At 46.2% G+C, this 24,416-nt stretch overlaps 1 protein-coding gene across 1 annotated transcript in view; it reads right to left on the bottom strand.

Annotated features, from left to right (window-relative positions):
* Positions 1-18,349, bottom strand: part of ADAD2 (adenosine deaminase domain containing 2) — a 41,146-nt gene extending 22,797 nt beyond the window's left edge. The window contains exons 1-10 of the mRNA XM_079989355.1: positions 18,328-18,349; positions 8,796-8,910; positions 6,836-6,893; positions 5,714-5,781; positions 4,880-4,937; positions 3,857-3,921; positions 3,570-3,683; positions 3,281-3,329; positions 2,529-2,603; positions 1,550-1,711 (exon numbers count right to left, since the gene is read on the bottom strand). Coding sequence (XP_079845481.1) covers positions 1,550-1,711; positions 2,529-2,603; positions 3,281-3,329; positions 3,570-3,683; positions 3,857-3,921; positions 4,880-4,937; positions 5,714-5,781; positions 6,836-6,893; positions 8,796-8,910; positions 18,328-18,334 — 771 coding nt within the window. The 5' untranslated portion in view covers positions 18,335-18,349. The remainder of the gene's footprint in view (positions 1-1,549; positions 1,712-2,528; positions 2,604-3,280; positions 3,330-3,569; positions 3,684-3,856; positions 3,922-4,879; positions 4,938-5,713; positions 5,782-6,835; positions 6,894-8,795; positions 8,911-18,327) is intronic.
* Between the last annotated feature and the right edge of the window lie 6,067 nt (positions 18,350-24,416).

Here is a 24,416-nt window from a genome sequence, read left to right as displayed (position 1 = left end):
AGTTTATTTCACTGAGAAAAGTGGAAATCCCACCAGGAGGTGCGAAAGGTGATCTCAAAGCTTCCTCTGTGTTTGCAGAAACTGGTATAGTGGAAGATTTATTTCATTTATATCATACTTTTCCTTCAAATAGGTTTAATGTGGTTCTTCCCCCCACCCTCTGCATTTTACCCTCACTTTATGCTCACAACCCTGCAAAGGAGGTTAGGCTGAGTGAGAGTCTGGCTGGCTCTCTCGCCCATGAATTTGTCTAATTTTCTCTTAAAGCCATCTAGGTTGGTGTCCACCGCAGGCTCTTGCAGGAGCGACTGCTGAAGCTTTGATAAAAATAAAATTAATGAAAACAACTGATAACTTGGTGACCTGCAATGGTCCCTCCAAATGGTTCCACTGCTTGAGGTGGAAAGATCACCTTGTCTAATACAGTGGTACCTTGGTTCTCTGCAGGGACGCTGGTGGCGCTGTGGGTTAAACTACAGAGCCTAGGGCTTGCTGATCAGAAGGTCAGTGGTTCGAATCCCCACGACGGGGGGAGCTCCCATTGCTCCGTCCTTGCCCCTGCCAACCTAGCAGCTCGAAAGCACAAAGTAGATAAATAGGTACCACTCCGGTGGGAAGGTAAATGGTGTTTCCTTGTGCTGCTCTGGCTACATAACCCGGAAGCTGTACGCTGGCTCCCTCGGCCAGTAAAGCCAGATGAGCGCCGCAACCCCAGTCATCCGCGACTGGACCTAATGGTCAGGGGTCCCTCTACCTTTACCTTACCTTGGTTCTCAAACACTTTGGTTCCCAAACGCCAAAAACCCAGACGTAGGTGTTCCGGTTCTGAAACGTTTTTCAGAAGCTGAACGTCTGATGTGGCTGCTGGCTATTATTTCCGGGGCGTCTGCACCAATCAGAAGCTGCGCCTTGGTTTCCGAACATTTCAGAAGTCAAACGGGCTTCCGGAATGGATTAAGTTTGGCGCTTTTGTTTTTGCTCTTTATTTTGCGTTTTTGTTTTCGAGGCCTTTTAGTTTAATTTGCTTTTGTGACAGTGTAGAACCCAGTTCAGCTACTGATTGATTGACTGATTGTGTGACTGCGGAAATGGATAAAAGCCCACCATCCAAACAATGACTATCATCCGTGCAGGTAAGAAAAAAATTAATTTTAATTTTTATCATCTACAAAATTGTTTTATTTATTTAATAGTACAGTACATTGATTATTGCTTTCATTTTATGGAGCCATGGTCTCGTTAGATAGTAAAATTCATGTTCAATTGCTGTTTTAGGGGTTGCTTTTAAAAGTCTGGAACAGATTAAGCCGTTTTGCATTACTACCTATGGGAAAGCGCACCTTGGTTTTGGAACGCTTTGGTTTTGGAACGAACTTCTGGATTAAGTTTGAGAACCAAGGGACCACTGTAGTAGAGCCCAGGGAATTCTATTAAAAGAACACACACCAGAGTAAGTATCCATTCCTAAAGTTTTTATTTTGATTTTGGCTTCTTCTAGCCTTTTTGTCCACCTTGCAGAATTCACATCTCCGCCTGCCTGGAATCAGGGGCAGGGGTTGCGTGGGAACTTCTGGCTGGTGGGAAAATAGAAAACCGTCCTCTCGCTCCTGCAGGGCTTATAAGGGGAGATGTTGTAGTCGGAGTCCTCGATGCAGCTGGAGGAGAAATTGCTGTGGAGCAAAACCTTTATTTGCACCAATATTTGACGCCCCTGCAAAGAGGGAAAAAAAAGATTTGAGAAGAGGAGGGGTACCGTGCTATATTAGAAGCAAAAAAACTTTTGATGAATTGGAAGAGCCGCAAAAAGATTCCACTGAGCTCATGGATTGATAATATGGACAGATTAGCTGCATACGAACGAATTGCATGTCGACGAAAAAAATAAGAACGGATAAATATGAAGAAATCTGGAACGAATATTTAGATAGATAGATAGATAGATAGATAGATAGATAGATTCTTTATTGTCATTACACAAGTGCAACATTGCACAGTGCAACGAAATTGGATGTCATCCCTTAAAAAAAAAACAACAAAAGCAAAACAGCAACAACAACCAAACAAACCACATTCCAGCCACACCCACACCCACACCCATCAAACTCCCAGGTCACACTATCGAGTTACAGCATTCAAAAAGGCCACAGCTCTTGGATAGAAACTATTTTTCAGTCTATTTGTCCTTGACTTGATGTTTCTATATCTCCTGCCAGAAGGCAGTAGTGCAAACAGACTGTATCCCGGGTGAGATGCATCCTGCAGGATGTTGTTTGCTTTCCTAAGACAACGGGAACCTTATTTAAGCGATAAGGCGGGTAGTGATGGGAAGTAGGGGGAGAGGAGAGCGATCGGAAACCATTGTTTAAAAAGGTGTAGTCATAGGTATATCCGTGTATTCAAATCTGAATTGTCAAATTGTGTTGTTATTGTTTTTGTTGTATGTGTCTTTTGTGGTTGATGTTTGTATCGAAAAACGATTAAACAAATCAACCCTTGAACACTTCATAGCTAAAGAAAAGGTAACCCACCCGGACGTCGGTCACGCACTGGAGTTCATATTGGTCTCCCAGGACGGGCCGCAACACAGTTATGAAGGTGCTGAGCTGAGAATGAGAATTGCAGGCAGGATGGGGCAGAGAACTACGGTTAGGACATATACAGGAAGCTGCTAAGCCATTGGTCCACCCACATCAGTGTTGTCTACACAGGCTGCCAGCAGCAGCTCTCTGGGGTTTTCAAGCTAAGTCTCTCCCAGGCCTAGAATCATATGCTGTCGGCTGCTCTTTGGGGCTGGGGGGGGGATAATATTTTTTTCTTGATTTCCCCCTCTAAAAACTAGGTGCGTCTTGTGGTCTGGTGCGTCCTATAGAGCGAAAAATACGATAATTGTTTCCCTCAAAGAATTCTGGGCACTGTGGTTTAACCCTCCCTGAATTACCATTGAAAGGAACCCTTATTAAACTGCAGTGCCCAGAATTCTTTGAGGGGAAGGTTGTCCTTTGAAGTGATAGTGCGTACGCAACCTTTTCTGTGAATCTTTTCTGTGAACCGCCCTGAGACCTCCTGGTATAGGGTGGTGTAGAAATTCAATAAATAATAATAATAATTAATAATAATAACCACCTTAATAGACTTATTGCAGGCCAGGAGGATGAGGAGATGAATTAAAAGCGTAATGAGGTGGCCTTCCTATTTTATGGTGGCCTTCCGTAACCCACCTCCCTCTCCTCCCCAATTTCTCAGATCTCCACGGAAACAAAAAATAGGATGGAATAGGTACCTGGTAGCTCTGGATACAAGATGGGATGATGGCAGCTCTTTGAAAGGCGCTGTGTTCAGAAAGAGAATGTAAAACAGGGTCATTTAGCTACAGCAGCGACTCCTTTCTGCCCTAGAGACCACTTGAAAAATGATGGTGATTTTGGGTGCGGCACTTAATTATTTTTCTGCCTGTGGCAGCCATTGTAAGGCACACAGTACTAGATGCCGTTTGGGTTTTAGTTGTGTTTTATGTACATCTTTCACGCCAAATCCAAATTGTGATACACCGCACGGCCGTATCAGCTCACCTGTCGATGTTATATTTTGTGCGCAGGAAGAGGGCGGCTCGGAAGTATTTGTCGGGAGAGCTCAGCGCTTCCACGCAGCCGGCGCAGCTCCCGTGTTTCTGCCACTCTTTGTCCCTGTGCGGGAGGAAACAGCCGTTGGCAGGCACACCCAGCATCTCTCCACCTGAGCCTTCCCCAACTCTGCCCCCGCCAGATGTTTGGGACTACGACTACCATCAGCCCCAGCTAGTGCATGTCCCTTCTCCAACCCCAGCCCCCTTCTCTGTGAAGCCCCCTGCCTTGGTTACCAGAACTGGAAGTTGCTCAGGTTGATGAAGGATGGCCAGTGCTCGTTCAGTTCAGACGTCAAGTCCTGCAGGAAAGGAAGGTGGTGGGGAGTGTTAGTATTCCTGCTCCGTGATTGCAGTCATGGGATTGTTGTCTTTCACATGACGGTGTTGACTCCACCGAGTGGGAAGTGACGGAGACAGGATGTTTGTGTTCCTGTGTTCCGTCAAGTGGGACTATTGTCCTTTGTTCTTTTCCTCTTTGCTGTCTGATGCTAGAGAGAGAGGGAGCCGTGTTGCAGTGCTCCGTGTGTGTTTATATGTAAATGAAGTAGATTAGCCAAAATGCTGAGTTGCACAAACTCTGTGGATCCCTAAGTGTGCCGGTGTCTGGTGGCATCGGTCGCCGTGATGTTCGGGATGAAGAAAGCTTTTGAAACTCCCGAACAATCGACCAGGAGGGAGAGAACATGCCAGTCGGGCATGTGTCTCTGCCAGGCTCCTACTCGAGTGTAGGCTGAACTCCTGACAGGGAGCAGGCTACTTGAGACAATCGTATCACCCTGAGGACTACGTCTGGGGCCGGCCCTACCATTAGGCAAGTCAGCTCAAGGGGCAGATCAGGGCCCTCTTAAGCATATCCGGCGCCGTGGTGCAAAAATACCTTTGGCGTCCCATCCCGTCCCCCCCTCCCCATTTCCCAGAGTTACCGACAATTTTTTTTTAGGGAGGGAACACCAGCAGCGGCAGAGGAAGCCTCGTAGGACGCGACGGCGGTTATTGTTCTTATTTTGATTTTATATATTGTGATTTTTTCTGTGAACCACCCTGAGACCTCTGGGTATAGGGCGGTATATAAATCAAACCAACAAACCACAAGGGTTGCCTTGTCCTGCAATGCAGAAATCTTTCACTTAGCGTGGGATTCGAACCCTAAAATTAAACCTAAAATTAAATGTCTTGCGCTCTACCCGCTGAGCTGTCCCAGGTCGTTGGAAGCAGGGCCACCGAAGCCGAACTTTGCAGCGAAAAGATTCTACTCACCACCAGGTCGGAGGGGAAGAGGTATCTATATGGGCAGCAGCCCATGATGTTGCTGGGCCTGTGGATTTAAAGGGCAAGGAGAGGAGGTGAAGGAGGCTGGAACCTTTTCTATTCCAGCAGGCAATTAAGAATGCATCATATTGTCTTAATTTAACTTTGTTCTATGGTTTTAATTGTATGGTTTTAAGTATAATTGTTGTAAGCAGCTCTGATATTTTTAAGTAGCATGTGTGCGTGTGTTGTGTGTGTGTGCACGCATGTACACACACACACACACTCTCTTAATATCAGGGCCAGATTTAGGTATGATGAGGCCCTAAGCTACTGAAGAGAATGGGGCCCTTTATATGTCCAGCTGTCCTTTGTCAACAACAAATTGTCGCTATTTTTTTTTGGTGCTGAATATATGCTAGATGGTAATTTGTGGACTGAATAGGTATCTCAAGCCATTTGCGCATGTTGCCCTGCAACCAGTCCATGCAGAATGTGGGCACCCTATATATAGAAAGGAGCAAACCAGGGATATTTTAGGGAGCAGGCAGGGCCCAGGACTTACATTATAGGAGCCTACACAACACAAAACATGGTTGCTGTAGGTAGGTTTTATTTTATTTGTTTTTTATCTTATATTTTGGAAACGTACATCCACTTTTTTCCCCCTTTAAATTTTCTGGGGGCCCCACTCTCTTGGGGGCCCTAAGCTAGAACTTGTTCAGCTTATACGTAAATCCGGCACTGCTTAATATATATATTTAAGTAAGAAAATAAATACTTCACTTAAGTCCAAGCAATAAATACATGCCTCCCATACCAGCCCAAATGAGATCGCCTCACCATAATCCATGAATGGTCCAGCTGTTTGCGTCTTTTGGCAGAACGCACTCAAACCTCCTTCCCAGAGCCTACAAATGCATGACAGAGAGCAGAAGATGGGTTAGATTCCCGAAGGTACAGCATAACCACAAACCTCATTTCCCCCTTTTTGTGTTTGTGTGTGTGTGATTTGTAGAATCGTAGAATTGTAGAGTTCAAATGGGCTCCAGGGGTCATCCAGTCCAACCCAGGAATCTTTCACCCAACATGGGGCTTGAACCCACGACCTTGAGATTAAGAGTCTCGTGCTCTACTGGCTGAGCTATCCTCTATTTATTAATACAGCTTAACAATTAAGCAGAGGTTTGATTTCATTTCTGTTCTCTTCAACTCATATTTCTCCTTCTGCTATTGGACCAAGTCCAAACTCCATTGAACTACAATTCCCATCATCCCTTGCCACTGGGCATGTTGCCTGGGGCTGATGGGAGCTGGAGTCCCCCACGGCTGCTTCTTTTAACCCCTTCTCACGGATGGCGCTGTGGGTTAAACCACAGAGCCTAGGACTTGCTGATCGGAAGGTCGGCGGTTTGAATCCCTGCGCCGGAGTGAGCTCCTGTTGCTCTGTCCCTGCTCCTGCCAACCTAGCAGTTCGAAAGCAAGTCAAAGTAGATAAATAGGTTACCTTGCCTGGGCTGGTTCATTCTAGCAGAGCTCCCTCCATGGGCTGGATCGCGCATGCGCACCTGCGATTTCCAGTGTTTGTGTCTGCACAAACATGATTTCCGGTGTCTGTGTGTGCGCAGATGCGATTTTCAGCATTTGCACATGCAGAGATGCGATTTCCGGTGCCGCGCAAGCGAGTCCCTGTGCTGCGCTGCGTCGGTTTAGCGCAGTGCGCGGGGACTCAGCGAGCCGGCGTCTCGGTTCTTGGGCAGCTCGTGGGCCGGTTAAACAACCCCAAGGGCTGCTTGTGGCCCATGGGCCTTAGGTTGCCGACCCCTGGACTAGACTTAACCGTCCAGGGGTCCTTTACCTTCACCTGTTGCAACTGCTCTGCAGCTGTCTTATTTAGCCAGGTAATACGCAGAGGTGTCAACTGTTCAGAAAGGGAGTCTCCCCGAATTAGAAACTCTTACTCACTATGCAGAAGGTTCCAGGCCACATCTGGACAAAGCTCATGCAACGCCAAGGACAGGACCTGCAGTCAAAGAAAGAGAAGTCTCCCAGTTTCTCCTCCTTTCAAAAGTCTTCAGATCAGTTCATTCTTCGCCCCCTCACTTCCACCAAAAGACTGATACTGATTCACTGGAAAGATAATACTATGAAACACCCCCCCCCCCCTTGATCAAGGGATAGAAAATGAACAGGTTGCTTTTAGACGCATATTGTGCATGGATAAATGCAATAATACTTAGAATGCATTTATTAAAAAATATTACGACTTGTTAATAATTGTATACTCGTTGGAATAATCACCTTACTTATGCACCTGCATATCGCATTGAAGTTTCAAACACCTTTCTTTCACTTTATTTGCCCGTTGAATTTTTTCAATAAAATATATCTTTTTAAAACAAGATCAGTTCCCAACATTTCTGTACCAGTTTGCGGTTTTATTTATTTATTGAATTTTTTAGTCTCTATCTTGCCCAGGGTGACTTCCAACCAACCTTTCCTTTTAGTAAACACTTTCACTGTGTGCGTGTGTGTGTGTGTGTAAAAGTCCTCGTGAAAATTTTTAAGGTCAATTTCTCATTAATTACACATTTTTGCAAGCCATTTCACCTAACATATTCATCTACCTTATTTTTATTTCCTAACATTTACTGTATTTTTCCATGTATAACATGCCCCCGTGTATGACACCCCCTATTTTGGGGGACTCAAAATTAGAAAATGGGGGGGGGGAGAGATTGCCCCCTGTGTATAAGACTACCTCCCCTTTTTAACATAATTTTTTGTAAAAAAAAAAAAAAAAGTAGTCTTATATACGGAAAAATACGGTATATAGTACTTGATTGTGTAGAAAACAAAAGAAAACCTCAAAGCGGTTTACAAAAAGAGCGAAACAGTAAAACTATCAGTAAAATATAAACCACTATTTAAAACATCCAAAAAAATAAAATGAAACCAACAATCAACTAAAAACAGATGAAAACACATGTCATCATTCTACATCTCTGCCTAGGCTTGTCTAAACAAAAATGCTTTTAGCAGGTGCTGAAAAGAGTACAGTTTTATGTGCGCTTTGATACACAGTTTTGCTTGGAGAACTGTATTGCAAAATTCAGAGATGCACAAAATTCTCATGACAGCTGTGTTCCAGTTTGCATGTTGTTCAGGGAAGCGTGAATCAGGTTTTTCATTAAAACACAAACTGAAATTCTCCATCCATCCCCACCTGTAATGCAGAGACTGTTGTTGTTTAGTTGTGTCCAACTCTTCGTGACCCCCTGGACCAGAGCACGCCAGGCACTCCTGTCTTCCACTGCCTCCCGCAGTTTGGTCAAACTCATGCTGGTAGCTTCAAGAACACTGTCCAACCATCTCGTCCTCTGTCGTCCCCTTCTCCTTGTGCCCTCCATCTTTTCCAACATCAGGGTCTTTTCCAGGGAGTCTTCTCTTCTCACGAGGTGGCCAAAGTCTTGGAGCTTCAGCTTCAGGATCTGTCCTTCCAGTGAGCACTCAGGGCTGATTTCCTTTAGAATGGAGAGGTTTGATCTTCTTGCAGTCTATGGGACTCTCAGGAGTCTCCTCCAGCACCAGAATTCAAAAGCATCCATTCTTCGGCGATCAGCCTTCTTTGTGGTCCATCTCTCACTTCCATACATCACTACTGGGAAAACCATAGCTTGAACTATACGGACCTTGGTCGGCAAGGTGATGTCTCTGCTTTTTAAAATGCTGTCTAGGTTTGTCATCGCCTTTCTCCCAAGAAGCAGGCGTCTTTTAATTGGAGCAGGAACCAGCAAGCCACTCCGTTATCCCTGCCAAGAAAACTCCATGGGCAAAGACAACATGCAGAGGCTGAGAGTTCACAAATTCATCGTGTCCCACTTTCTGCCCATCCTCTCTCACTTTTGCATGAGGTTCTACCTACCTAGAGTTCTCCACCTTGGCCTGCTGCTGCCTCCAGAGATCCTCAGGACGAACCAGCAACCAGAAAAAACTCATGCAGAAGAAACCCAGAGCGACGAAATTGGCTGCCATCATACCTGCAAGCAAAGCAGAGCTGATGAAGAAAGGAGGGGGGAAACAGCAAGGAGAGGAACCCAGTCTCTCTGTCAACGTGCAACCCCGGGTATAGAAACCCTCAAGTAGGGTTCAGTAATCCCAATCTCTGACAACAAAAACATTGGCTAGATTGTTCTCAGTCATCAGGGAGTCATAGCTCAGCCACAGAGCACAAGCCTCAGTTCCAGGATCCCAAAATTAGGCTAGGAAAACCCAGCAGGGCCTCTGCCTGAGCTCAGTTGCATCAACGACCTGATTTTGTATAAACCAGCTACCTAAGCTGTCCCAGCCTGGGGTTGCACAGCAGCAATGCACATGCCCTGATACGATGTCGTCCTTTCAGTACGAGAGCCAGACACCAATCTGGTGTTTAAAAGGAGAGGTTTCGCTTCCCTGTGCAACAACTAAGAAGCAAAGGCTCAGCTCCTCCTGGAATCGCAGACTGCAGAACGATTGCTTTGAACAGACCAACTTGGGCCGCTGTAGGCAAATGTAGACTTTAGGGTTTCACAGAACTCTTTATCAAGGAGATCACTGGTGTTGAAGTGGTGATTCTTCAACATAACTTTGTTGGGCTGGTCGTGTTGTGCGGATGCCTGATGATCGTCTTCCAAAGCAACTACTCTATTCCGAACTTAAAAATGGAAAGCGTAATGTTGGTGGTCAAGGGGAGGGGGGGAAATAGGGGAAATTAAGGATGATATGTTTTTCGATAAAATGTTTTGTTGAAATTCCTAGTAAAAATATTTTTTAAAAAAACACACAAACACACACAAGCAGCTTCTGTTGCGCAAGATGCACATTGCGGTGTTACGTCGGTTGCAAGTTTTGTTACGCATAAAACACGTTTCAGGTAACACCTTGTCACATTTTCTTAATGCTAAGAACCTCAAAGAAGAGAATTAAAAGCAGATCTTTCTTTTCTTTTGTTAAGGGGGGAGAATTACATGGTGTTTTTTTACCGTTGTAACACACCCAGCCAACCTAAGTCCTATTTTGTAACCTGAATCTGATTCTGTTCCCAACTCCTGTCCCTTAACTGTTTCCATTCCAATTTGAATAAGAGCTACTATTTAACATTTTGTGCCCAAATTTCCTCTACCCTCCCCATCCTCATTTTCTTCTGTGCCGTGTCTGTTATATAGTAATCCTGCAGGGAGAGATTCTGTTGCTTTGCCTGACTCTGTAGAAGCTGCTCTGAGAAGCCTTTTGGTTGAAGGAGGGGTTTAAAAAATCTGAATGCCTGATGATCGTCTTCCAGAGCAACTACTCTATCCCGAACTTAAGAATGGAAAGCGTAACGCTGGTGGTCAACAAAAGAGGTTCAAAGACTCTCTCAAGGCAAATCTTTAAAAATGTAGTATAAGCTGACAACTGGGGAACACTGGCCTGCGAGCGCTCGCTCCAGTTGGAGAACAGCCTTGACCAAAGGTGTCCTGAGCTTTGAAGACACTCAAACTCAGGACGCAAGGGAGAAACGTGCTAGGAGGAAGGCACACTTGGCAAATCCACACCGGGATCAACTCCCGCCCGGAAATCCATGTCCCCACTGTGGAAGGACGTGTGGATCCAGAATTGGCCTCCACAGTCGCTTACGGACTCACTTTTAAAACCGTGTTTATGGAAGACAATTCTATTCGGCAACGAGGGATCGCCGAAGAAGGAGAAGAAGACATGGGCAAATGGTCTGACTCGGTATAAGGCAGTTTTCTATGTTCTAAGTGGGGTGGGTGGATGAAGGTGGGGGTGCTGTGGTACGGCAGGTGGCGGTCAGCTCAGTGGGATCCCATCCTCGTCGCCAGTGAAATATACTCGGAATTGAGAGTGGATTTCATGCTCTTTATTCAGCTCATAGTAGTGAGGAATGAATTTCCCTCCAAAATATCTGCTTTATATACATTACTTACACAATGGGCCCCACATGATTGGCTAATTCTGGGATTCTCCCGTAGGCCAATCAGGTTGCGGATTCACTTCCACCTGTAGCTGGATTGGGTGGTTCCTCCGGACCAATCAGACGGCTGCATTCTGGGTCCTATTGTTCTAGGACCAATCAGACTGCTGCATTTTGGATCCTCTTGTTCTAGGACCAATCAGACTGCTGCATTTTGGATCCTATTGTTCTAGGACCAATCAGACTGCTGCCTTTTGGATCCTATTGTTCTAGGACCAATCAGACTGCTGCCTTTTGGATCCTATTCAACTCAGTACATAACAGTGGGGTTGCCCTTGTGCCTTTACTTTCTGCAAAAAAGCTAATTTCAAAAGACAATGGGTATGTTGGTGTTAGAAGAGCACCAGGCCTAGTAGTCACCCGGCATCAAAGGCAATTAATCTAAACCCTATGGATCACCATTTAGTGTGAGGCTATGCAAAAATCTAGAAAGGGGGGGGGTCTCACTCCTGTGGGGGTGAGTTCCACAGTTTAACTAAGCTGTGGGTGAAGAAGGGCTTTCTTTTAGCTGTCCTGAACCTCCCAATGTTCATCTTCGTTGGATGCCCAAAAACTCCAAGAGCTATGAGAGAGGGAGGGAAACTTTTCTGTCTGCTTTTATTGTGCTACGCTGTGCAAAACCTGATCCCAGAATACGGACCCATTCAGGGCCAGATTTAGGTCTGATGAGGCCCCAAACTACTGAAGGTAATGGGGCCCTTTATACGTCCAGCTGTCCTATCTGGCTAGATGGTAATTGATGGACCTCATAGGTATCTCAATCCATTTGCACATGTTGCCGTGCAACCAGTCCATGCAGACTGTAGGCACCCTATATATAGAAAGGAGCAAACCAGGGATATTTGAGGGAGCGGGCGAGCAGGCGGGAGCCATGTATTACATCATAGGAGGCAACACAACACAAAACACGGTTGCTGTAGGTAGGTTTTATTTTATTTCTTTTTTATCTTATGTTTTGGAAATGTACAGTGGTACCTCGGGTTAAGAACTTAATTCGTTCTGGAGGTCTGTTCTTAACCTGAAACTGTTCTTAACCTGAAGCACCACTTTAGCTAATGGGGCCTCCTGCTGCTGTTCTCATCCTGAAGCAAAGTTCTTAACCCAAGGTACTATTTCTGGGTTAGTGGAGTCTGTAACCTGAAGCGTATGTAACCCGAGGTACCACTGTACATCCACTTTTTCCCCCTTTATTTTTTGGGTGGACCTCCAAGAGAGTGTGGGACGCGGGTGGCACTGTGGGTTAAACCACAGAGCCTAGGACTTGCCAATCAGAAGGTCGGCGGTTCGAATCCCCTCCTGTTGCTCAATCCCTGCTCCTGCCAACCTAGCAGTTCGAAAGCACGTCAAAGTGCAAGTAGATAAATAGGTACCACTCCGGCGGGAAGGTAAATGGTGTTTCCGTGTGCTGCTCTGGTTCACCAGAAGCGGCTTAGTCATGCTGGCCACATGACCCGGAAGCTGTACGCCGACTCCCTTGGCCAATAAAGCGAGATGAGCACCGCAACCCCAGAGTCGTCCGCAACTGGACCTAATGCTCAAGGGTCCCTTTACCAAGAGAGTGAGGGCCTAAGCTAGAACTTGTTTAGCTTATACTGTACGTAAATCTGGCACTGGTCCCAAAACTCACAACGTACAGCTCCAGGGCTACGAGAGAAGGAGGGAAACTTTTTCCTATCTGCTTTCTCCGTGCAATGCCGTGCATCATAACATGATCCCAGAATACGGTCCCATTTAAAGGCAGCTGCTGCCCCTTCTGCACCGCAGGCCCTCTGAAATGTCCCTCCAGCCTCCGCATTCCAGTCCAAAGTTTGAACTCGCCAGCTGCCCTTCTGGCAGGCGGTCAAGGAAAACAACTGCGGGGGGGCCCCCCCTCCCCTCCGCCCTGGCAGGGAGGCAATGCCCTTGTAAGGCCCAGCTGGAGGTCAGCAGAGACGCAGGCAGAGAGAAGGAAGGGAAGGAGAGAGATCAGGAAGGAGGCAGCAAGGACCACCGTCAAGAGCATGAAATCCCTTCTGGTAAAGACCCCTCCCTCTCTCTCTGCACGGCTGCTTGCTAAAAGCAGGTCACTAACTGTGGGGTGTTTGTGTGCCCTATTGCTTCCTTGCTCCTAACCCATAAGCTACTGGACTTTTGCTGGTGTTGAAAAACGCTGGCGAGGCCCAAACGGGCGAAACACAGTTTCAGGGTGTCACAGAAATTACGGGGGGGGGGGCACATCTTTAAAGTTGTTAAATGTTATAAATATTATGCCTGAATGTATCCTTTCAACTTGACAGGTCAGGGAAGTTACCTAGCTTTAAAAAATACAGTGGTACTTCGGGTTAAGAACTTAATTCTTTCCAGAGGTCTGTACTTAACCTGAAACTGTTCTTAACCTGAAGCACCACTTTAGCTAATGGGGCCTCCTGCTGCCGCCGCTGCGCAATTTCTGTTCTCATCCTGAAGCAGAGTTCTTAACCCAAGGTACTATTTCTGGGTTAGCGGAGTCTGTAACCTCAAGCGTATGTAACCTGAAGCGTATGTAACCCGAGGTACCACTGTAATATAAAATCAACTCCTTTGCCAGTTTCCTCCATTCCAAAGCTATTTTCCCCTTGAAAAAGGACTCCTGGAAGTGCCCAGAGGTGACAATTGCTGAGCAGATTGTTGGCCAAGGAAAGCCTAATCCCATCACCAGAATTGACAAGGGGTCCAGACATGCAAAGGAAGTTCTATTGTACTTTTGGGTGGTGGGTACTTAAGACATATTTGTCTATGCTAATCTTATACCTTGCCCTGACATGTCTGCTTATGCTAATCTTGTACCAAGGACTTGTCTGGACATGTTTGTCAAGGTTAAACTAGTGGAACCCCTGTCTAAAGGTCAAGGGACCCCTGACCATTAGGTCCAGTCGCAGCCGACTATGGGGTTGCGGCGCTCATCTCGCTTTATTGGCCGAGGGAGCCAGCGTACAGCTTCCGGGTCATGTGGCCAGCATGACTAAGCCGCTTCTGGCGAACCAGAGCAGCGCACGGAAACGCCGTTTACCTTCCCGCCAGAGCGGTGCCTATTTATTTACTTGCACTTTGACGTGCTTTCGAACTGCTAGGTTGGCAGGAGCTGGGACCGAGCAACGGGAGCTCACCCCGTCACGGGGATTCGAACCGCCGACCTTCTGATCGGCAAGTCCTAGGCTCTGTGGTTTAACCCACAGCGCCACCCGTGTCCCAACCCCTGTCTACCCCTCCCCTTTTGTGACATGTCAGTGATGCAGCAATGATGCTGTACGAACTGTATTCTGGGATATGGTGGGAAAGTTTTAAAAGTCCTTGTCACCCCATCCTCGGGGTTCAAAATTCCTCTTTGAACCTGTTGCGCAATAAACTTTGGTCTACAGCTATTTGCTCCGGTTGGTGGCTGGACTCCTTCCTTTATTCCGCAGGGACCCACGGGCTCCGCCCGAGCAGCTGGGGGACTGAGCAGCCTTGCACCTAGATTTTTCCATAACAAGGGGGATAGCCTTGCCAGTTTGTTCCAGAGTCCCCTTAAAAAGATATATATATTGAAGCAGAAAGTTCTGTGTGTGATACAGCCTACTTCGTCAGATGCATGGGGTAAAAAACAGCCATGATTATATTCCACCCTTTCCCTGCTCCTATATCTTTTTTTCTCCCCCCCCCCATTATATTTTATTAAGTTTCTACTTTTTTTGTAAGTTTCGACGTTTTCAAACCTCTACAGCCAAAATGCAATTTCGTCTTTTCTCTTATTTTTGTTGACTTTCCGCCCCGTTCTCCACAGTTGTTGTTGTTCCTCCCCTTTGGCTGCACCCTAACTTCTGTCTATTAAATCTATCAAACTGCAATATTATAATCCCGTTGCTTCTGTCGCTCAGAACTCCAATCCTTCTCGTGAGCTCATCGTACTGTAATATTTCTTTGGATAGTCAATTCTTCCGTAAAACACTTTTAATTCCCTTCTCCTATATCATGGCGTTCTTTTCTTCCTGTCCATCGCTGGGAAGTTCACAGCAGCTTTCGGAGGAGAGCGGCTCACCAGTTTAGTTACATCGCTTTATTTATCGATTGCATTTATATTCAACCTCTTACTCCTCAATGAATCCCCACAAGAACCCTGAGATTTAGGTCAGGTTGAGAGGCAGTTTCTGGCTCAAGGTCACCCAGTTGAACTTCACAGCCGAGGGGGTTATTTCCAGTCCTTCCTATTCCTTCCTCACAGGGCTATTCATTTCATTTATTTCATAAGATTTCTCTTTGCCTGTGAAACAGACACAGAACAGAGATCAGCCTTAGCTACTTATTCCATCTGCCACCCCACCCCCCCAAACCTGCTGCTTCCATGGGAGAAATACTTTACCTTTTGAAAAACTGATGTTTTGGGAGGAGCTGGAGTAAACCTAGATTTAAGCCTAGGCCCGCCTTTGCCAACTGGGTACCATCTAAATTGTTGTTGTTTAGTCATGTCCGCCTCTTTGTGACCCCCTGGACCAGAGCACGCCAGGCACTCCTGTCTTCCACTGCCTCCTGCAGTTTGGTCAAACTCATGCTGGGAATTTTGAGAACACTGTCCCACCATCTCGTCCTCTGTCATCCCCTTCTCCTTGTGCCCTCCATCTTTCCCAACATCAGGGTCTTTTCCAGGGAGTCTTCTCTTCTCATGAGGTGGCCAAAGGCTTGGAGCCTCAGCTTCAGGATCTGTCCTTCCAGTGAGCACTCAGGGCTGATTTCCTTCCGAATGGAGAGGTTGGATCTTCTTGCAGTCCATGGGACTCTCAAGAGTCTCCTCCAGCTCCATAATTCAAAAGCATCCATTCTTCGGCAATCAGCCTTCTTTGTGGTCCAGCTCTCACTTCCATACATCACTACTGGGAAAACCATGGTTTAACTATACAAACCGTCTAAATTAGGGCGGTCCAACTTTTCCTACCAAGTGGACTGCAAGAGCCCGGAGGCCCCACACTGCCTTGTTTTGGGGAAAGAGGGGAGAAGCGAGCCCAAAATGTTGTTGTTGTTGTTGATACTTATTATTATTTATTTATACCCCACCCATCTGGCTGGGCGGCTTTCAACAGAATATTAAAATACTATAATGCATCAAACAATTAAAGCTTCCCTAAACAGGGCTGCCTTCAGATGTCTTTTAAAAGTTTGGTAGTTGTTCTTCTCTTTGACATCTGACAGGAGGGCGTTCCACAGGGCGGGTGCCACCACCGAGAAGGCCCTCTGCCTGGTTCCCTGTAACTTGGCTTCTCGCAATGAGGGAACTGCCAGAAGGCCCTCGGAGCTGGACCTCAGTGTCCGGGCAGAACGATGGGGGTGGAGACGCTCCTTCAGGGATACTGGACCGAAGCCGTTTAGGGCTTTCAAGGTCAGCACCAAAACCTTGAACTGTGCTCGGAAATGTACTGGGAGCCAATGTAGATCTTTCAAGACCAGTGTTATGTGGTCTTGGCAGCCACTCCCAGTCACCAGTCTAGCTGCCGCTTTCTGAATTAATTGCAGTTTCCGGGTCACCCTCAAAGGTAGCCCCACGTAGAGCACATTGCAGTAGTCCAAGCGGGAGATAACTAGAGCATGCACCACTCTGGCCAGACAGTCTGTGGTCAGGGAGGGTCTCATCCTGCGTCCAGAGGCCGCCTCAGCCTCCCCTGACCCAACTGGTAGTGGAGCAGCTGTAAGTGATGGCCCAGCTGGAGGCAATGAGGGAATCCCTACTTCTGGAGCCAGGGCAGGCTCAGGCCCCTGACTCGGCCCAGCTGGTGCTTGTTGCAGGGGAACCTGTGCAGACTGGGACACTTCAGGATCAGGTCCCAGACTTGGTTCAGATGATGCCTGAGGCAAAGGATCCGGTGCAGACTGAGTCCCCTCTGGTTCTGAGTCCGAGCCTGAGTCCCAGGCCATCACAAGTCCTTCTTCACACAGCGCATGGTTAAACTGTGGAACTCCCTGCTACAAGGCCGCAACGATGCAAACCAACTTGGATGGCTTTAAAAGAGGATGGAACAAATTCATGGAGGAAGAGAGTTGCTGGAAACCACAGGAAGGGAGAGTCGCTCTTGTGGGAATGTTCAGGGATGCAGGAGAGGATAGATTGTTTGATTATATCCTTTTCCAACTTGTGTTAACAAGTTCACAATTTAGCAGAGTAACATTCCCCTTTTTAAACTCGCAGCGGATGTGTTAGCTCAGGCTCGCTAAAGCCTCTATAATAAGGTAGATAATACTTTATTCGGCTATAAGCCCACAAGGTAAGACAAATCAATAAATAAAGTAGCATTTTACATTCTAGAATACGCTGATGATGCTGTGATCCTCTCATATTCAAGAATCGGTTTGAGGAGGGAGGGCCCTTAAGATTTTTGCGTTATATTGCCAAACAAATTTACTTACTATTAACCATTCCAAATCTAAAGTCTTAATTTTCTCCAGGAGTCATAAACTGTATAAGTGGGAACTCGAGGGGAAGCCAATTGAACAAGTTTACAAATTTCAATATCTAGGAATTTACTTCCAGTATAATATGGGATGGAAAGCGCATATCACATACCTACAAAATAAGGTTAAAGCCCTTATCTACGCTCTATTACGCTTCTTCTATACTGAGGGGGCTATGCATGTTCCATCCGCCTTAAAAGTTTACAGTGCAAAAGTGGTTGCAACTATGGCCTATGGGGTCCCTTTATGGGGCGCCTTTGTAAACCTCATGCCTCTGGTGACATTGCATAATCTTTTTCTAAGACGCCTTTTGAAACTGCCCTCCTGTGTAAGCAACTCTGCCATTCGCTTAGAACTTAAGACCCCCTCCTTAGAGATTCTGATGTGGAGACATGCCTTTAATTATTGGCTGTCCCTTTGGCATAAATTGCCAAATTACCATCTTATTCAGTGCCTTTGGAGAGACGAATTCACCAGCCCATGGGCAACAGAAATCCATTCCAAACTGTTGTCTTATGGAATCTCTCCTTCAGATATACTAAATTTAGATCTAATTACAGCTAAAAAGGTCATCAAACAAAGATTGGAGGAGGTTGATTTGCAACAAAATCTTACTACAGGTGGAGGTACATGTTCCCCGATAAATCAGGGCATTACATCTATGTCCCAGATACCTCGATATCTGTCTACCTTATCGGTTGCATCGCATAGATTCGCATTTGTTAGAGCCAGATTTAATGTGTTCCCCTCAAATGTGCTGAACAATAGATTTTCTAACGGTAAAACCTCTGTTTTATGTGCATGTGACAACAAATCAATAGAATCCCTTTATCATATCTTGTTTGATTGCCCTTTATACATTGTTCCCCGATCAAGGATTCTGAGTTCTATCATTCTGGAAATTGTTGCTAAACCTCTATAATAACCGTTCTGGTATTTCCCGCTTATTCCCCCATAAAAGATAAGACACGACACAGTCTTCTATAAAAGTATAAAAAGGTTTACTTACACATCATTCTGTTCACAATAGGATCCCAGAAGGCAGATTTAGCTTAGAAAAGTAACATACACCTGGAAACTATCTCATAAGGAGACTGTGATGGCCTGGGATTCCGATTCAGAGGCTGAACCGGAGGAATCCCAGCCTGCACAGGAGTCCCCGCCTCCAGGGCCGGCTGAATTGGGGCAAGGCCTGGATTCTGAAGTGCCTGCACCTGTGCCGGATCCTCAGGAGCAGGCACCAGGTGATCCCACTCTGGCTCCAGAGGTGGTTGAGGACTCAGTGCCTGCAGGTGAGTCTCCCCCTGGGCCCAGTAACCCTTCAGCCTCTCCTGAACTGCAGAGGCTCAGGGCAGAGAGGCGAAGGGAACTGGTTTCTCCCAGGAAGAGTGCTCACCTTAAGGCCAGGAGAGGCGGGTCTCCTGGGGGCCGGGACCGCCCCTGGCCTCAGAACAGATAAAGGCCAGTCGGCCCGGTCCCAGGTTGTGGTAGCAATGTCGTTGTTGAGTTCCTGTTCATGCCCGGACCCAGACCTGACTCTTCAGTGCTCCTGTCCCCGCCCGGCTTCCTGCTTCGGACCTCGCCCTGCTCCTTGTGGACTGATTCCAGGCTAGTGACCCAGGACCGGACTTTGACTACGCCTACAGTAACCTTCCCCCCGGGATCAGCACAGAGACAGTCCCTTTGTCCTCTCTGGAGGCCAAGAGGGCATCTTTGGCGAAGCAGATGTTGCTTCTTCCATGCATGTAGTCAAAGAGAGAGATGGCTGCCCTGCCCTGTGTTTTTGTCATTACCTGCACAGGTGAGGCCACGCCCACCTCTAGTGCCATGCAGAGGAAGTCTGTCCCAGCCCAGAAGGAAACAGGAAGTTGACCTGCTGGCTGGACAAACATTCCTCCCCATGTGCGAACATGCTCCCTCTAGGAAGGTTGTACTTGACTACTCTTGGGTTTCACATCCGACAGCTCTTGTGCTTGGATCCTGCTTCCTGGTTCCCCACAGGCATCTGTGGGAAGATGCTGGGCTAGATGAGCCACTGGCCGGATCCAGCAGGCTCTCTTTATTCTCTTACGTTCATGGCTGGTGGGGGTTTTGTAGTCGAAAACATCTGGAGGGCACCCAACGGGTCTGGAGTGGGGTGGGGAAGGGGGGGACAGGTGGCGACCGTTCTGCATGTCACTGGACCCAGGTTTCACTTGTGTTTTTAGAGCCCCCCAGGGACAAAGCCCTGAGTGCTTTTACATCTCAGCTTCCGGAGAAAGCAGAAGTTCCAACGACGGCTGTAACCACAGCTGGCTAAATACCTGAGTTAACAGTGAACTAGAATTTACATGCAGCGAACTTAAGAGATTTAATGGCAAACCTTTGCAAACATTAAGCCGGTTCGCTTTCACAACAACCCTATGAGGTGGGCTGCAATTATCCATCCATCCCCTGTGCCAAATAAATAAATAAATAAATAAAGCCCCACCCTCCCCAGCCAAGACCGGGCTCAGGGTGGCTAACACCAGATAGCAATACAATTGATTAAAATACAACTTAAAAACAAGATTAAAATGCAACATTAAGATGCAGCCTCATTTCTGTAGAAACTCAAATCAAAAACTTTTTGGGGATGAAAACATCAGCAACGCTAACTATCCAGACTGGTAGAAAAAACCAGGGAAGTCCCCAAATAGGAGTTCCATCACAGAAGGAGAAAGGAAAGAGGGGGAGGGGATCAAGTTGATTCCAAGCCAAAGGCCAGGCAGAACAGCTCTGTCTTACAGGCCCTGCGGAAAGAAATTGGATCCTTCAGGGCCCTGGTCTCATGAGACAGAGCATTCCACCTGGCCGGGGCCAGTGTTGAAAAGGCCCTGGCTCTGGTTGAGTCTAACTTCCTTAGGGCCCGGGACCTCTAGGGTGTTGCTATTTGTGGACCTTGAGGCTCTCCGTGGGGCATACCGGGAGAGACGGTCCCGTAGGTACGAAGGTCCTAGGCCATGAAGGGCTTTAAAGGTCAAAACCAGCACCTTAAATCTGACCCTGTACTCCACCGAGAGCCAGTGCAGCTGGAAAAGCACTGGGTGAATATGCTCCCATGGCAGAGACCCCGTGAGGAGCCTCGCTGCAGCATTCTGCACCCGCTGGAGTTTCTGGGCCAGCTTCAAGGGCAGCCCCGCGAGGGAATTACAGTAGTCAAGCCTGGAGGTGACAAATTCGTGAAGGAAAGGGTTATCCATGGCTCCTTGGGACTTCCTAATGCGATTCTCCTTTTTTTGTTCCTCATTTCCTCTCTTCGCTAGGCTTCCCGTATCAGTTCTCTCCGGTTCATCTCCACCTCCGCCCCTCGGACATTGAAGAACAAGGTCCCAGAATACCAGAAGCTCTTCCAGGTGAGAGATTTGGCTGCGTCCAGAAACCAGCTGTTTATGGTAGCAACAGCTTTGCTCAACCAGACATGGCAGGAGGGAGGGAGGGAGGGAGGGAGGGGAAAAGAGAGAAAAGAGGGAGGGGGAAAGAAGAAGGGTCTAGGCTGGTCACAGGTGTCCTCCTTTTTTATATATATAGAATATTTATTAAAGTTTTCAAAAAATAATACAATGTAAAAAAAGAAAAGAAAAAAAACAACAAAAATAAAAAAGGCTTAAAAACAGATAGAATTTTCATTACTTATTTTCTTTTAACTTATTTTCCAGACCTCCTCATACCTCCCTTTCTTGTATTCCAATTCATAATGTTAGTTCAGCAAATCCTCACCATTAGTTTTTACTTATTTCTAAGCCTTTTTTTTTCATATCTCTTAAGCATTACAGCTGGAAACCACTTAATTTCTATCCAACATCATTCTAGCATTCATTAATTTTACAGTATTTCTGTAAGTAGTCTTTAAATTTCTTCCAGTCTTCTTCCGCCGACTCTTTTCCCTGGTCTCGGATTCTGCCGGTCATTTCTGCCAGTCCCATATAGTCCATCATCTTCATCTGCCATTCTTCCAGAGTGGGTAGATCTTGTGTCTTCCAGTATTTTGCAATCAATATTCTTGCTGCTGTTGTAGCATACATAAAAAAACTTCTGTCCTTCTTTGGCACCAATTGGCCAACCCTGCCCAGGAGAAAGGCCTCTGGTTTCTTCAAGAAGGTATATTTAAATACCTTTTTCATTTCATTATAGATCATTTCCCAGAAAGCCTTAATCCTTGGGCACGTCCACCAAAGGTGAAAGAATGTACCTTCGGTCTCTTTACATTTCCAACATTTATTATCAGGCAAATGATAGATTTTTGCGAGCTTGACTGGTGTCATGTACCACCTGTACATCATTTTCATAATGTTCTCTCTTAAGGCATTACATGCCGTAAATTTCATACCGGTGGTCCATAACTGTTCCCAGTCAGCAAACATAATGTTATGTCCAACATCTTGTGCCCATTTAATCATAGCAGACTTCACCGTTTCAGCCTGAGTGTTCCATTTCAGCAGCCACAGGTGTCCTACTTTTCAAAGGATGGTTCTCTCTCTGAATAGAACAGTGGTGGACTCTCCTCCCATGGAGGTTTCTAAGCAGAGGTTGGGTGTCCATCTGTCATGGATGCTTGAGCTGAGATTCCAGCATTGCAGGGGTTGGACTAGATGACCGCAGGGGTCCCTTCCATGATTACTTTGATGATGATAATGATGATGATCTTTTTCTTTTTCTTTTTTAAAAATTTTTTATTCAAAATTAAAACAAAACATATTATCCAGAAACATATCATCCTTATTCCCCCCCCATTTTTCCTCCCTCCCCCCTCCCACACAACCCCCCCGACCCCCACCCCCCGACTTCCCTCAGTTCCAGTCTTTGGTTTCTTTGAGAATGCTGTTTTCTGCATGTTACAAAGTTGTATAGATCTTCAAACTATTTAGCTACTATCAATACAAAGTTTGCGAATATTTATTCAAAGCCAGTTGGCTTTGTTGCGTCTTCAAATACTTTGTAAAGGGTTCCCATTCCTCTTTAAAGTCACATTTATCCTTGTCCTGTAGCTTATATGTCAGTTTTGCCAGTTCTGCGTAGTCCATCAATTTTTCCTGCCATGATTCTTTAGTTGGGGTTTCTTCAGTCTGCCATCCTTCTGCTACCAGAACTCTCGCCTCCGTTGTCGCATACATGAAGATGTTTTCCAGCTTTTTTGGCAGGTCTTTCCCTACAATCCCTAACAAAAATGCTTCAGGTTTTTTAACAAATGTTAAATGGAACATTTTATTCGATTTGTTGTATATCATTTCCCAATTTTTTTAAATTACATTACAACCCCACCACACATGATAAAATGTCCCATCCTTTTCCTTACACTTCCAACACATATTTGAACTAGTTTTGTACATTTTCCCTAACTGCACTGGTGTCGTGTACCATCTGTACATCATCTTCATGTAATTCTCCTTCAATGATCGTTTTATTATTTATACCCTGCCCGTCTGGCTCCGTTTCCCCAGCTACTCTGAGCAGCTTACAGCATCTATAAAAATAGCCTTCTTGTGTTTTGGCTCATTTTCCTTTTTTTCCTTTTTTCCTCCCCCCCCCCCCTTTTCCTCCTCCTTTCCTTTTCCCTTTTTCCTTTCCCATAATGGCTTATGTTCTATGCCATGTACTTTGATATTTTTTGTAGTTTTTTTTAGCTCTTTCCATTATTATTATTAAGGATTTTTCTTTTGTAATTTTGGTTCTTTGTATTTATCTGTATTTGTTTAAAGCTAAATAAAAGTATATTTTTTAAAAAAATGTAAAACATCAGACATTTAAAAGTTTTCCCCAATACATACCGAATGAAATCAAACTCCGAACCTCCCTTTCCAGCAACAGGGGTCATAATCACTGTTTCCTTTCTTCAAAATAAATAGAGTAATATCATATTGATAGCAGGTTTAGAAGTTCTCCAACGTCATATTGAAGAACGCCCCCAGAATTCCTCCCCAAACTGATGATGATGATGATGATGATGATGATGATGATGATGATGATAGTAACAAATTTATACTTCACCTTGTCATCTGATGAGACAGAGTAGAGTTTGGAGGGCCAAGTCATAGAATCCTATAGTTGTGGACAGGGCCGGATTGAGGTTTGATGTGGCCCTCAGCTCCTGAGGGTAATGGGGCCCTTTCTATGTCCAGCTGTCCTTCATCAACAACAAATTGCCACTGTTTTTTGTGTTGAATAGATGCTATATAGTATGGGACGCGGGTTGTGCTGTGGGTTAAACCACAGAGCCTAGGACTTGCTAATCAGAAGGTCGGCCGTTCGAATCCCCGCAACGGGGTGAGCTCCTGTTGCTCGGTCCCAGCTCCTGCCAACCTAGCAGTTCGAAAGCACGAAGTGCAAGTAGATAAATAGGTACCGCTCCGGCGGGAAGGTAAACGGCATTTCTGTGCGCTGCTCTGGTTTCGCCAGAAGCGGCTTAGTCCTGCTGGCCACATGACCCGGAAGCTGTACACTGGCTCCCTCAGCCAATAAAGTGAGATGAGCGCCGCAACCCCAGAGTCGGCCACGACTGGACCTAATGGGCAGGGGTCCCTTTACCTTTATATGCTATATGGCAGGCACGTCCAATGGGTAGATCGTGATCTACTGGTAGATCACTGAACGTCTGTGGTAGATCAGTGGTAGATCACTAGCTCCCCCCCCAAAGTAGCTCAACCACTATGCCCTGCACCCCTCAAAACAGGGCTTTCCTCCTCCCTAAAAAAAGCTCAAAAACTCTGACCTGAACCCCTAAAAACAGGACTTCCTCTTCCCTAGAAAAAGACCAGAATCCCAAAAAACAGGGTTTTCCTTCCTAATAAAAGCTCAACAACTTTGACCTGAACCCCCCAAAAGTGGCCAGTTTTTAATTCTCTGAGTAGATTTCAGTCTCTTGGGAGTTGGCCACCCCTGCTATATGGTAATTTATGGACCTAATAGATATCTAAAACCATTTGCCGTGCAACCAGTCCATGCAGAATGTGGGCACCCTCTATAGAGAAAGGAGCAAACCAGTGATATTTTAGGGAGCAGGTTAGCAGGCGGGGCCCAGGACTTACATCACAGGAGCCTACACAACACAAAACACGGTTGCTGTATGTAGGTTTTGTTTTA

This window comes from Podarcis cretensis (assembly GCF_951804945.1).
Source record: "Podarcis cretensis genome assembly, chromosome: 8".
Lineage (NCBI taxonomy): Eukaryota > Metazoa > Chordata > Lepidosauria > Squamata > Lacertidae > Podarcis > Podarcis cretensis.
The sequence above is the reverse complement of the archived record's forward strand: the minus strand, read 5'-3'. Positions and strand labels throughout refer to the sequence as shown.